At 39.9% G+C, this 15,000-nt stretch overlaps 1 protein-coding gene across 2 annotated transcripts in view; it reads right to left on the reverse strand.

The window, feature by feature from the left end:
* Positions 1-2,633: 2,633 nt before the first annotated feature.
* LOC119596063 (mucin-17-like) overlaps positions 2,634-15,000 on the reverse strand; it is a 29,312-nt gene continuing 16,945 nt past the window's right edge. For both annotated transcript variants that reach the window (XM_037945174.1, XM_037945173.1), the window contains exons 8-9: positions 9,745-15,000; positions 2,634-7,614 (exon numbers count right to left, since the gene is read on the reverse strand). The exon at positions 9,745-15,000 is cut by the window's right edge and continues 1,834 nt beyond it. In XM_037945174.1, the coding sequence (XP_037801102.1) occupies positions 5,504-7,614; positions 9,745-15,000 (7,367 nt within the window). In that variant the 3' untranslated portion in view covers positions 2,634-5,503. The remainder of the gene's footprint in view (positions 7,615-9,744) is intronic.

The following is a 15,000-nucleotide window of genomic DNA, read 5'->3' on the forward strand; positions in this document are numbered from 1 at the left end:
TGCTTTGTCTTGCCGACAGGTGGCATGTACACACATGCCATGGCATGGCGGGACTATCTGCCAGGGGCATGTATGTACATGCCATGTTTTTTTTTTTTTTTTTTTTTTTTTTTTTTTTTTTTTTTTTGACAATCACGGCAAAATATTATTTTTCTGCCAGTGAAAGTGTGATTAAGTCGTTTTTAACACTCAATTTTACTATGTAAAAAAAAAAAAAAAAGCAACAAACCGACGATTTCAACTCCATGATGCCGTACACTGCTTTTTTATTCAGTCTATAGACAATAATGATCAACTATGGAGTCTATATAACAACAAAAATACCCTTCAGTCTCAATTTATCAGGAATATATATTCTAAAGTAGAGACTTTAGAAAATAATGAAAACTGAAAATACAACATATCTTTGTAGTATTATGAAGAAACGGCATGGGATGCTGGTATTTGGCATGAGTGGTCGCGCATGCTAGGGCGACGATATAAGCCCCCGGCAGCGAGGCCTGTGCCACTATGAATACTAGCCGTTGGGAAAGGGTTAACATCCATTTCATTACATCACTTGTACAGCCATATTTTAAACCTGTAATTCGTTTGTTATATTTTCAGCTAAGACTAAAAAAATAAGATAAAAATGAGGATGAAAGTAAAAGAAGTCTTTTTGCATCATAAATCAAAACAAGCAAAATACAATGCTTTGGAGTAATTTAGTCATGAAAAGACAAAATGAAAGTGAATGAAAGTGGAAATAAAGGAGAAAGTGAAAGGGATGGTGGATAAGAGAGAAAGTGAAAGTGAGTGAGAGAAAGTAAAGGAAGGGAGAGAGAGGAAGAGGGAGGAAACAATTTTTTGTAGTGATTTCAACAGTAGTTGGAATGGTATTTTTGGAGTAATCCTGACCTAAGAAGACCATTGTGCACTATGGATTTCGGTTTTTCAATGGTTGTATTGTAGATGGAATGGTAGTTCAGGGGAACTCCCCAGTCCACTGAAGCTAGATAGTTTGGTGTTGATCCTATGGAGGGAAAAAGTCTTTAGTGTTTTACAAGGCACTAGAGACACTTAGTCTCGGGGACATAAGGGTGCTCTATGCTGGGTCAGCAGGGTCAAGAGAGACCAGGGTACTTGTGCAGCACTGACGCCACAGTTCAGTACTAACCATCATTGAATGTGGACAATCTTTGGTAGATTTTATTAATTCTGGTTAAAACTGTACTGAATTCTGTGTGACTGTACGAAGCGGACAAGACGAGGGTCAACAACTCTTCATATTCTCCAAGAGGAGTGGTTTCCTTTGTCAGGAAACAAAGGAAACCACTTATATAAGTAAGTAATTCTATTAGATATATAAAGTTATTTCTTGTGTTTGTAATAACCAATTCAAATTATACTGAAATAGAATGAAGTTTACAAGAGGCAAGTCATACGTCATAACGAACACTGAACCCACTCTGAAGAGAATGGACAAAATCTAATTCCAGTGGTGTAAGTGTGAACACACTTGGGGCATATACAACTTACTATCACCCTTACTCAAGGGAGTGCCAAAGGTGGTGGGAAAGTAGTATATCAACATCTCAAAAAGGGCTAGGTAATAGTGACTTTGAATGGTCATATAGTATTGGATTAATAAGAATGCAAAATTTATGGGATTATTTATTTTTAAATACCTTATATGTAAATGACTAAATTTTGTTGCGAGTTATAAAAATGTAATTAGCACAACTTTAATTGACACCACAAAGTACTACTTATGCTACTAATGGATATGTTTAAATTCTCAATGGAGGAGCTTTGTATGAACTTTTGTCGTTTTAGGCCTACGCAGTAGTATGTGCATCATAAGAAAATTCTTAGTAAAAAATCAATTTAAAAATTGGATGAAGGCACTGTACTTTACCCTCCTAATCTATGAGAGTTTATAGATACTGCAGGTACTTTTACTCTTGAAACTGATTACTAACAAAGAAATCCAAGCAACCTTTTCTGCTAAACTGATGCTTTTCTTTTTACCATATATATATTTCTTGTGTGAAATATGTAAATTTCTTTTTCCTTGCAAGGACCTTTATATAATTGTGTTTACACTTTTGTTTGGTGAACTTTGTTTCTAGTATTTTTTGTTTTCATACAGTTGTACTGTTTGGATCCGTCTTATGTTAAATAGCTTATTTTCCCCCCGACTGGATATCCTTTAATTTACAAATTGGGGTCTGTTGTTTCCAACTAAGTTGGAATTCACCAATTTATTTTTTAAATCTTTATTTCTAATAGTTTTTGTGATTGCAATTACTGGATGGTATATGGGAAGGGTCATACATTGAATTTGACCTTTATCTATATGCATCACTGTGATTAGCATATTATAGTGTATTTTGCATGTTCCTTGTCAATTCTGTTTCTCCTAGATTTCTGATTGAACTTTTTTCTACTTGTTTGGTTCCACATAAAATTACTAATAGAATCCATTTTGTATGCTGCATTTGATTGTGGTCTTTTTACTTGTTTGTCATTTCCTTACTAACATTGTTATAAATGAGAATACCAATTCAGAAACCTCAATTCTACAACTGGAATTTCCTACAGAACAAAACTTGAAATTTGGGTTTAACTTAAAGGAAAAATAAAACCACACCTACTGCAAAAATGAAAGGATTTATGCGTTTTGTACATACATTACACAAATACAAAAAGAATGAACATTTTGTACACAATACCATTTACAAACAGAGTGGTATTAACATTTTTATTAAGAAAAAACTTACATTTAACTAGGAAATGGAGGACGCATTGATCAGCCTCCTCCTAGATGGGGTAGGAGAACAGTGTACAAGAGGAGATATAGCAAGCTATGTACAATATAAATAATTTTTAAAATTATATAAACAAAAATCTCCACATGTTCACAGGAAGCTTTAGTTAATTTAGGAAGTTAATAAAAGTAAATACATACAAGGAGCAAATTAATACTAATAGCCACTTCACAAAGGAAACAAAGTTTGAGAAAAAAATATAAAAATTGTGGGGGGATTACAATAAGTACACAGATTAGGGAGGAAATAAGGAACTTCACACTTTATATACATATAAATAAAATACTACTTGTATGGTATGGACATGGAGTTTGCTTGACTGTTTAGCTCTTTGTCTATTGCAGTCAACTAGAAACATAATGATTGTACACTATCAAAATTTTCAATAGGAACACATACAAAATACTGGTTTCTGACAATGTATTTACATGCCTCCCAGTTGTTAACTCAAATTGTGTTAAAAAAATTTATTTATTAATAAAATATATATTTCAAATGTACCATTTAGATTAAGTTTCTCAGTGACTGATACATCTTTACACCTGTTACGCAAACTTAACAAATATTAAGTGAATGTATTCTTCAGTATGGATGATTGTAAAGGACCAATTGCTCATTTTAACCATAAAATACAATTTGCATAACCATTTCTACATTCCTTATAGAGCAAGAACAATTAAAATTCCACCATTATCCAAGAGAACGATGGCCAAGCAATTCTTCCCATGACTGGGAATACAAACATACTACAGTGAGATAAGCTACTTGTAAGTATAGAAGGAGTGGGTCTGCCTTCTTCATCTTTTAACCTTGGGCACTTTGAACCCAAATGGCCTATGCTACAAGAAGTCTTTATGCAGCTCAAGTGTCTGAACATAGTTGTGAGATGTCACTGCATCAGAGAAGTATTTTTTCTGTTTCTGTTTATTTTGTTTTTTGCATTTTTTTATTTTTATTTTTTGTTATTTTTTTGTGTTTTTATTTTTTATGTTTTTTTTGGGGGGTCATTTAACTTCATTACAGCTGGCATGCATTTTCCAAGTACACAACACTGATGCACATACATATCCCTAGCATGATACTGGCCATTGTAGTTTATGGTCTGCACCATTCTTGGTTCATCACTGGCATTTTCATGAAGCACCAGTCTTAAAACAAAAACAAAAAAAGAAAACAAAAAAAAGTTAAATCAAATATGATTTTACTTAACATACAACAATCCAAATGCACAACCTTAGTTTATGTGTAGCATAGTGGTACTCATATTTCAAGTCTTTTATAAGCTGACAGACCCACACCTATGATGAACACATCTAATGGATCCACAGTACTTAAAGAATCGACATGTGGATTGCCTACGAAAAATAATAAATAAAAAATCATGATCATAAATAAATAAAAGAAATGATTCTTTGGGTCGGGAATGTATCATCATTACGAGAATATTGGAGATTTAATGGAGAGCTTTCTTAAAAACATGACACATTTTTCCCTCATGTAGAAACAATAAGTAATCATTATACAGGAGTATTTTACTGGACAGCGCTCTGGTTCCTCTATCCTTAAAATGTAAATTATAATTTCAGTTAATGACAATCACTGTGAGGAATCACTGAATGACTTTAACTTTGACTTCTTTGATCTATAGGTGAATTTATACTAACCTATGTAAGGTAGAAGTTTTAAAAACACCATTTGTCTATCTTTACAAACATTTCTTTACAACTTCTAACAAGGGACTCCAAAATGAAGAAAGAAAAGGGAAATGCAAATTCACTAACGACAAAATATTTACACGTTTGCGCAGGACAAGCTTCAAGAAATAGACTATGTCCACCAAAAGCGTATCAATGGGTGTGACCCATACAATGGAGTGCTAAAACTGATGAGTCACTCAGCTCTATACACTACACAGGAAAGAGGGTAGGATGAAACTACACTCCATGGTGGGGGAAGGTATGACCGCACCGCATTTGGGGTTGCCTAAACAGACGGGCTAACACCAGTTTAAAAGCATTCAGGTACAAATGATCATTGTGACCATGTTGTCTTGACCTAATATACATTTTTTTGTCTCTAGTTTACTCTTTTTAGGCCAAGCCATCGATGACCACTAAGATAAAGTTTCCAGTGGTATGCAGTCCAATCAATTTGAAATGGAAATGTATGGCACTAACATCCCAAGAAACAAAACAAAACAAAAAAAAAAAACAAAAAAAATTAAAAAAGAAAGAATAAAGAAAAAAAAATTGTGCTGTAACAGCTCATATACATGAGCTAGTCTTCCAGAGTATAAAAATATTTTGAAATATTAAAACGAACATTAAAACTATAACACTTAATGCTTACAATGTGGAAAGAGGTGAAGACTGTCAAGAAACACCATCAGCCGCATGGCGCAGTGGCAACCTCAACTGTGGCGAGTGACAGCCACATTTATGTTGAGGTCTCCTCTTGGACTGGAGAGCCACTAGGAGTGACATATGCTGTACCAAACAGTGCCACTTTCAGAATTATAGCAGGTGCCTTCTACTGCAGTGCTATTGCTAGTCATGGATTACGTCCATCAGAGAAATGTCACTATGTAACTGTTTGTGATTGCAAATCATACTTATTTTTTTACAATTCTAAGAGGGAAATGCTTTCTGTCACAATCACCACAGATCATTAATTATAATAAAAGTTTCTTGTTCTTACTGCACGTTGCCACTGCTTGAACCTCTGGTGGCTCTGGTAGATGAACGTCTTCCACTCCCAGAGCCTACTTTTTTCTGTTCCCCCCCAACACAACAAGAGCATTTTTTCTTTTTTGCATGGTCACGGGACGAAGAGCGTCTGGTGTTCACTCCACCTGGAGAAAAGTCATGGGAGTGTACAGTGGGAGGGCTCCCATCACGACTGCTAGCACTGCTCTCCTGACTCAGACGTCTCCGTCTTCTTCCACTACCTGTGTTTGGCGAATCATGTGACCCTGGGGTGACAGCACGCTCAGTGCTGTAATTACTACTTGTATCTGATGTACCACTGACATGTCGCCCTCTAACTCCCCGTGCTAAGCCACAGTCTTCATCCAAATGATTCAACATATCATCTTCTATTTTGAGAACATCTCCATCACTGCGCCGCCCAGAGCGTGTCCCACGCCCACGCTTCAAATCACTAAGAATATCTCCTTCACTTCTTCTTTTTGCACCTCTTGTTGTCCTCATCAAAGCTTCATCACAACCTTCTTTAAACTCTGATTTGCACTCTACATTTGTTCCAGTCAAATCATCCTCTTCCTTCAATTCACCTTCAGATTTCATTGATTTTACACGGCTCCTACAAGCTGGATTTTGTACCACAGAGTTGGGAGATGCAGCTGCATTTCTTTGAGATATTCTTCGTTTGCTTCTTCCTGTGCTGCTATCTTCTGACTTTATGTCCACTGCACTAGAATCTTCATCATGTCCATTCTTTGTTGGAACTTCATCACTCCTTCCATCAACTTCATTTTGAAAACTGCTCTTTCTCCTTTCTGGAGTTGTAGCTAATCTCTGACTCCTCTTCCTATTATTTCCTTCCTGATGAGCAGAATTCTTATTGACTAGTTCCACAGTCCCATCTGACTTACTCTGTGAACCAGACTTCTTTTCCTTTTTATTCATTGCAACTTCAGCAACAATCTTAATATCATCTATTTCTTCCTTTACTTGTGGCTGTTTCCCCTTTTTCTCCCGTGCTTTGGAATGGGAGATCTGCTGGGTTTGTTTTATTCTCTCTTGAGGAAACTCTGAAGGGCCAGCATCATCTTCTGACTTTTCTTTTTTCACAACCTTATGCTGACCATTTGTAGGCACTGAAGGCTGATTTGTGGCTGGTTTGTTCTGTGCTCCAACTGTGTTGTCAAACCTCCAAGGGGCCTCCTGTGTGTCTTGATTAGCTGGATCTCCACCACTAGCCTGACTGGTATGAGCTGATACGCCAGTCATATTAGCTACAGGTAGTTCTAGTTGTGTTGGTGACCGTGTTGAGCTAATGGTGTGATCCTGCTCACTCTCCCTTGGATGAAGATCTATTGTTACTTCATCCTGCTCCTGCAAAACTTGTTGATGTGGTGTCTGTTGCTGTAACTGAATCTGTGGCTGCTGTTGTGTATTCACACCACTAGCTGGAGTAGCACTTGACATGTCTTCACTTGTACTAGAGGAAACACTAACACCATCTCCTTCCATAGAAAATAGTCCGGGAAAACCAGTAGACGAATCGCACAGAGAATCTTCACTATGATTAACATCAAGGGGAATGTTAGCCGTCAGAGCATCATTGAGAGAGGGAGATTGCGCCATCATTGAATCTGCTGATCTTGGGGACCATGCAAGTAGTGGACCAGCAGACACTAAATCACTAAGAGCCGGTGAATTAGTCCGACCCTCCATACCAGCTACAAGTGGCAATGATCCCGCTTCTAACCCTTCTAATCCTAATCCAGCTCCTGACTGATGCAGATAAACATCACCAGATGGAGATGCTAGTGCCCCCAGACCAGCGTCACTCTCCAAAGACACTCCCGTCACAGACAGATTGGGAGCAGAAGGAGCTGACGAATATCCAGGCTGGGTCAGAGTGGGATGAAAACTATCATCGGAGGTGGGCTGGGCTTCAGTGAATGGCAAGTCATGAGTGTTGCCTGGAGAGGAGTAAGAAGAACCCGAGTGTTGGGATTGAGAGACAGAAGGAGAGAGAGCTGCCTCTGTCATGTAAGCACTCTGTAGCTGCTTAGTAAGTGTTGCTGGACTAGGAGGAATCTGTACCTCCTCCACACCTGTAAAAGAGTTGTAATTACCACAATGAACTAATAATTTTGCAAAAGAACTTCCACCACCTTAAATGTCTTCATTCCCTGTTCCTTGGACAATCTTAAGGGATTCTTTCAACACTTTCCACAAAGCTGCCTTCAATTCCTTGTACATTTGTTTGAATTCACAAGAGGTTAAGTTATGTACTAAAAGCCACATTCCAAAGACCTTATGAGGAGTGTATCCATTTGTTAAACTCAAAAAATCTACTTTGTACAGCAAGTATGTGTTCAATCGCCAGTGAGTTTGTTTTGTAATTAGTCTGCCTTTGAGGTAAACATTAGAAATTCTGCACTGCTCTGGACTGCAAAGGAAGCAATCCATGTTTAGTAGGAATATCAAGTTAAAAAGTTCTGCTTCATATTCTAAATTTAACAAATCCTTGTTACACATGAAACCAAGAGTATATTTTTAAAATCTCACTTTTGTTACAACTGTATTTTTACTAGAGCAATTATAAAGTATTTATTATCAACTACATGTTCCCTTTCATTCACTTCTGAATATATATTTCATATTTTTGTATTCCTCAACTTGTCATATATTAAATGTCTGTTACTAAAAAAAGACAAAATCCTTGTGATTAATTTTACTTTATTAAAAAAAAATCATATTAATTCACTTTCTTTACATAAGAAAGAATTATAAATATCAAATCCTACCAATTCAACACAAGTTATTTACCAGTGAGAAACGTATGACTGATAATCTTTATCTTACACCTAAATAAATAAATACATTTTAGTTTAGTAACACAGGTACATTCATAAAAATAAATTCTGAGAAAAATAAAAATGAGTAACTAAAAAAAACAGCATAGAAGTCACATCTACGTGCATTACAATATGGCATTCAATTCCAGTTACAAATTCAAATAATTAACTGCTACAAAATCTCTGGGCAAATTCCTGAATAAATGATGATATAACTACCTTAAACACATAAATTTTGTGCAAAAAATTCCCATATTTCTGTATGAAAACAGACATGCTGTTAAACAAAACTAGCATGCAGATATTGAACACATTACAGGCACATGTACTTCATATATTAATAGAATGAGTGTTTTCGTCAAAGTGGAGACGTAACATCATCTAACAATAAAATAATTTGATATATCACCTCTCCCAATAAGCCTCAGAATTCACAAAGTAAACACCACCACAAGCCATGGGTAACATTCACTAAAGAGTTTGCAACATTATAGTTGTAAGTAGTTTCACCATAATTACCTTTGAATGTAAATGGATGGCAATACATTCAGTACAATGTATAGTAATCAGTTACTATTTAGGCATTAATGTCACTAACAAAATCAACCATGCACTTCCTATTATCATTATCATTATTCTGATTCCTTTGGGTTATTTGAAGGGTAGTTTTTATTTTCTGATTTTTTTAATGTTATTCTTTGGACCAACATATATGAATATCCTGTCCTCCTTCTCTTTTACTTGCATTATATTTGAAAGCTCTCCGCTACATATGTCATAACAATCAAATAATCTTAGACAACATAGCTCTCATTACTCAATAGAAAATGCCAAGGTAATACCACAGCCATATCTGTGCTATATACTATAAAATGAATTTAGCAGGTCAATTTTGTTACTTGCAATTACAATATTTCATTGCAAGGGATGCATAATGTAACTGATACCATTCTTCTATGGTTTGTAAGGAATGTGAAAACCAGTGCTTATCCTGGATTTTATTTTGTACAAAAAATATATAAAATAAAATCCATCTACAGATAACTCCCACTCAGCATGCAACAGAAAAAAATTGTTTTGCCATCCAAAGACAAACTATAAGATTTCTAATATGTTAGTTGAGGCATTTGAGATCTTTGGGAAAATTGGAATACGCTTGTGTTTGCATGAAGGTTAGTGAATCCAGCCCCGACTAGTACAAACACCAATTAAAATAATGGTTTACAGAGTCAGACACACCAAAAAAGGGATCTTTTCACAGAAGACATGCATTACAAAATAAAATTAATTCTCCAAGAGGGTTAAAAAAATAATAATAAAAAAAATAAAATCATATAAATAGTAATGAGGATAAACTGCAGCAAGTTAATCACATTTACTTACTGAGATCACTTTTCAAGGAGTCAATTGAACTGCTTCTCATGTCTTGTGGTCGGGATGCTAGACGTATCCGTGAGTGTGTAGTTGCAGGGGATGTCTCCAAGCTTGAGGGACCAGACATGGGAGACATGGCTGACCCACTGTCTCCCCCGCCACCACTGACTATTAGTGGAGATGTCACTGCACCTCGAGCACCTGATCTATCACTGCTAACACCACTCACCACCACCATTGTTCTTGCTCCAGTACCTCCAGATCTGATTACAGACGTAGATTTCCGAGGCAGTTGTGACTGCTGAAGCTGTGCACGCTGAGGAAGTTTATTTAAAGGTACTGAACCAGTTGTTGGTGATGAAGAGGCTTGTGTAGTGGTGGGTGCCTGAGAATTGGACTGGTGCAAGGCATTTCCTGGAGAGAAATCCTTCTCTTGGACCCTTTGCTGCTCTTGCTGCTGATGCTGGGAATTTTTCTGCTGATTCTGTTGTGTTTGCTGTTGTCCTTGTTGAGGTTGGTGTTGAACCATGAATGACTTAGTTAAAGTGAAAAATGGAGGCAATGGTCCACCTAACCCATCTCCTCCACTGTGTTCACTGCTATTGCTTTCCTCTCCCATTTGAAATGATGATGGGGTGGGAGGCAGTTCAGCAGCAGGAGATGGTGTGTGAGGTGAAGCTGCAACAGGCTGTGGTGTGGGTGGAGATGTGACAGTGATGGCCTGAGGAGTCAGAGGTGATGCTGGAACTACTGACAATGGAGATGGACCTGTACCCGATGTACCACTGGGTGTGGATACTGTAGCAACTGTCTGTGTATTGCTGTTCACAGGATTACTGGTTATTGTGTGGGCAATTGTGATAGGTGGGGTATTGGTAACTGAAGCAGAGTTTGTTATTTGGGATGCAGTAGTAGCTGCTGGTGTGCTTACAATGGTAGAAGGGGGCATGGTTGGAAGAGTTACATGTATCGATCGTGCTGATGTTAAACCAAGTAATTCTTCACTATTGGTTACTCCAAGCTGTTGCACAACACTGCATTTTTGTTGTTTTGGAGGGGTTGAAGTAAGCTGTTGAACAGCTACCTGCTGTAAAACTTGCTGCCCTCCAGATGTCTGGACCACCACTTGTTGGACTGCTTGGGGCCCACCTGCCTGTTGCTGCTGAACTATTTTGTTTACAACTGTTGGACTTTGTGTTATTGGAGAAGATCCACCCGTCAATAAAGTGGCTATGTGACTTTCCATCAGGTCATTCATATTAAAGCGTCCTTGAATGGTCACATTGGGGGGAGGACCAGACTGTCCTGTACCTTTCACTTTGTTCAAAGGCTGACGGGTTGTAATGGCAGTGACTTTTCCACGATGACGAATAAGTTGTACAACCCTGCCACCTCCTAATCCTTGGGTCAGGCTTGTTGCCCCACCTTCCACTTTCACATTTGATACTACAACACCTTGCAGCAACTGAGGAGTGGTAGCTGCAACAACTTCTTGCCCACTCTCCACTTTTATCTTGTCTTCAGAAATGATAGAACTCCCTGTGGTACCTGGGCCTTGGCTGGTTAAGCCCTGACCTGACACTACCTGTGTAGTGTACTGAACTGTTGGAACCCCTGAAGAATTTCCTGGAAGTCCAACTGAGCTATCATTAGCTGGCCCTGGTGATGGGCTTGGAGAGGGACAGCCAACAACAGAACCTTCTGACACTGCTGGGCTACTCACTGAAGTGCCTTCTACTTTCTTCACTTGACTCTTCTTTTTACTTGAAGACTTCCCATCACTTTTTGGAGGTGGGCAATTTTTTCTATTACGAGGAGCTGGCTGTTGTGGTGTTATTACAAGTTCTTGCTTATAGCGCTCAAGAATGGCATGAATGCGAGCTCTTGTTTCTTCATTCTCTTCAACCTGTGTCTTTGCTACTGTTGGCTGCTTCGGTGTGGATGTCTTCGGCGGAGGTGGTGTCTTGGGCTTTGCCACAACAGGAGGGGTGGCTGGAGGGACTACCTTTTGTTTTGGAGGCTGCTTCTTACTTTTGCTAGAAGTGGAAGATGGTGATGATGCTATAGAAGAGTGGGAAGAAGTAGAGGACAATGTGGGTGATGGGGCAGTGGGAGGTTGTTGACCCTGAACCCCTGTGCCTGCCACTGTGACAAGGCCAGTTCCCCCACCACCATGATTAACTAATATCAGGGTTCCTGCCTGTGTGGTACTTGGGATTGTTATGTATGTTCCTTCTGTTAAGCTAGTTCCTCCAGCACCATAAACAGTGGTGGGCACTGAATATACATAATTTGAGGAGGTTGTCACAGCAGGAGTGTCATTTGCCATGCTCAGAAGCTGAGCTGCAATCATTGATTCTTCAGAAGACATGGTAGCATTAGAGTAGTTCTCTGTACTTGCTTCCCCATCGCTAGCATCTTTACCTGACTTATTGGATACTTTCTCAAAAACAGATTCAAATTCTCTTAGTTGTTCTAAAGTCTCTGAACTGACAGCATTTGTTGGTGTAAGTGGCAGAGAAGACAGACTAGCCTGCTGCTGGGGTGCTGTGCTTGTGGGGATGTTGCTACTAGTTTGCCCACTGATACTTTGGACCCCTCCTGGTAATGCAAGAGTAGCTGCTGCTGCACCACCCCTAAGGTGATTTAAAGCCACTTGATTCACTAACTGACCAGCTGATGGTTTAACTGCTGTGGTCAATGTTTGTGTGCCCACACTCTGAGTACTGGTAGAACTTACTAGGGCTGTTTTCAAGTAATGACTCAACCTCTCACCAAGGCCTTCATCCTGAGGTATACGAGCAACAGTAATGCCTGTGGTGGAACTTCCAGCATTCTTGTCTGATTCCTGTTGTTGTTGTTGTTGCTGCAATTTGGCTCCTAACCCTTCTTCAAATGATGAACTTTCTCCAGAAGACTGTGTGGTAGTCTGTGGCCTTAGGGTACGAATGACAAGACTGCTGCGACCCAACATTTTTTGAACAATTGTGGAAGGAGGGATCTTTGCTCTAACAGGTACTCCTTGGGGTTGCACAACAGTAGCCTCTACACTACCAGTAGATGTGTTTGTTCCCTGGCTTAGAGCTACCAGTGGCTTCAGATGTGCTGCAGGATGAGTGCCTAAACCCTGAAGTGCAACTGTGTGGGGTACCACTACAGTTCGAACTATCTGTCTGTTCTGAACATTCTGTAATATTTTTACATTGTGCAACACATTTACTTGTCTTCCTCCAGTTTGATTAAGTACTCCTGTAACCTGCTGCTGAGGACTTGTTGTAGTTCTTATAGGGCCACTGCTTGATTTTATCACTCTTGTTCCTGCTGGGAGTCTCAAATCAAGGGATGCTGAATGCACTATTCCTAGTCCTGTAGATCCATCACTTGTGTGCACCTGTACAAGCTGACCTGGAACTAACACCTGTTGCACAGCTCCACCACTTCCTTCACCAACACTGCTACTTCCTCCTACAACACCACTACCACTCACCACACCACCACCACCTACCACTACACTGCTTGTGGATCCACCAACTACACCACTAGCCACAATAACACCACTATTACTACCTGATCCACTGGCAATAACTACACTCCCGCTATTACCAGTATTGGCTAATGCACCCATGACTGCTGTAGTTACTTGTCCCTCACCTGACAGAGTCATAGGAACCCCACTACTACCCACAACTGATGTCAGAGTGTGGGGTAAAGCAGAGGTAATGGTGGTGGTGGCTGTGGTAGATGGCGCATGCAGAGGGCTGGGTGGAACAGGACGGTCCCTTAGTAATGTTTCTAACATGCTAGCTGCAGGTACGTCCCCCGGAGGGCTAGCCACGGTGGTGGTGCAGGTGGTGGCCCCCCGAGTGCTGCAGATGATCTGAGTGACTGTGGCTGTGCTGTCAACACCGCTGACCAAGCTGGTCATTGGTGCATCACTAACACAAGCGGATTCACTCAGAGCAGTATCCCAGGGTTGCTGCAGCTGTTGCTGCTGCTGGCCATTACTCCCACCTAGTGTCCCCAAGGGGGAACTAAGACTGCTGGTACTGGAGTTGGGGACACTCCCTACCACCGTGGCTGAGACTAAAGGGGCCGGCATTGAAGATGTAGTTACTGCTGGCCCACCTGTGGCTGTTGTCACTGTTCCTGAAGGAGAACTAGCTATTACAGTTGGTGCTGGACTGCTATTTGTTGTTTCCTGTAATCCCATGGTGCTTGTTCCAACTACTCCACGTGAATATGTTGTGCGGATGGTAGATGCATTAGTTCGCACAGCCATCACTGAATTACCAGCACGACTAGTGCTACCCATTACAGTTACCGAGGGTCTAGGAACGACTGCTGAGAAAGTTCCAGGGCGTGTGACTACAGCACGTGGACCTGCACTACTAGGCCCACCATTGTTAAGCCCACTTGGTCCTGCACCATCAGATTTGGGTTTTCTGACCACAGTTGTACCCTTAGGCAAGACCCGACTCAAGTTTGTTGGGTTATTTTTGTCTGAAGGTGGAAGATTTGGAGGATTATTGCTCACCGGCATAGCTATTGCACGCACTGGTAAGCTGTCATTATTAAATTGTCCACTCATGGCAGATATGGCATTTTCTGGAGACATTATTCTATTCAAAACATTTTTCTGAGCATTTGCAAGAGATAATGTACTCCCTTTTTGTGACTTATAGGTAACAGTTGTACCTTGTTTCTTGAGATAATCAAGACTAGCATCAAGTGACATGTTTTTTCTGGTAATAGTTACACTCGAACCCTTGCCTCTCAGTGCTGGATTCTGCTGAAGTAAGAACTTGGCATATGAATCTTCATACCCAGAAGATGGTGGTTTATTCATCATTCTCAGATAATTGCCATTTCCTCCTGGGTTTGGCTGACGAGGACTACTAAGCAAGGCTCTCTGAAGTGGGGCTACTCGTACTTTCCCATCTTTGGTGCGAAGGTAACACTGAACAGAAGTAGAGCGGGGAAGAGAGACTGGCACTGATGAACGTGGTGTAGTTGTGGGATTGGCGGGAGCCACCAAAGATCCTGCATATCTCCAGGTGCCTTTTGGCTGACTAGATGGAGTTGTATGCAATGGTCCTTGACTCCTGCCTGCCACAACTGTTGTTGCAGACCTTTGCAGCTGCTGGTCCACTATGGACTTATCACGTTCAGTGAGCACTACACTTGGATTGAGGTTAAGTGAACTTAAACGAGGAGCAAATCGATTAGGAGAACTTGGTGCTCCTTCAAACTTTGCCTCCTCTGACA

The sequence above is a fragment of the Penaeus monodon genome, chromosome 37 (assembly GCF_015228065.2).
Source record: "Penaeus monodon isolate SGIC_2016 chromosome 37, NSTDA_Pmon_1, whole genome shotgun sequence".
Taxonomy (NCBI): domain Eukaryota; kingdom Metazoa; phylum Arthropoda; class Malacostraca; order Decapoda; family Penaeidae; genus Penaeus; species Penaeus monodon.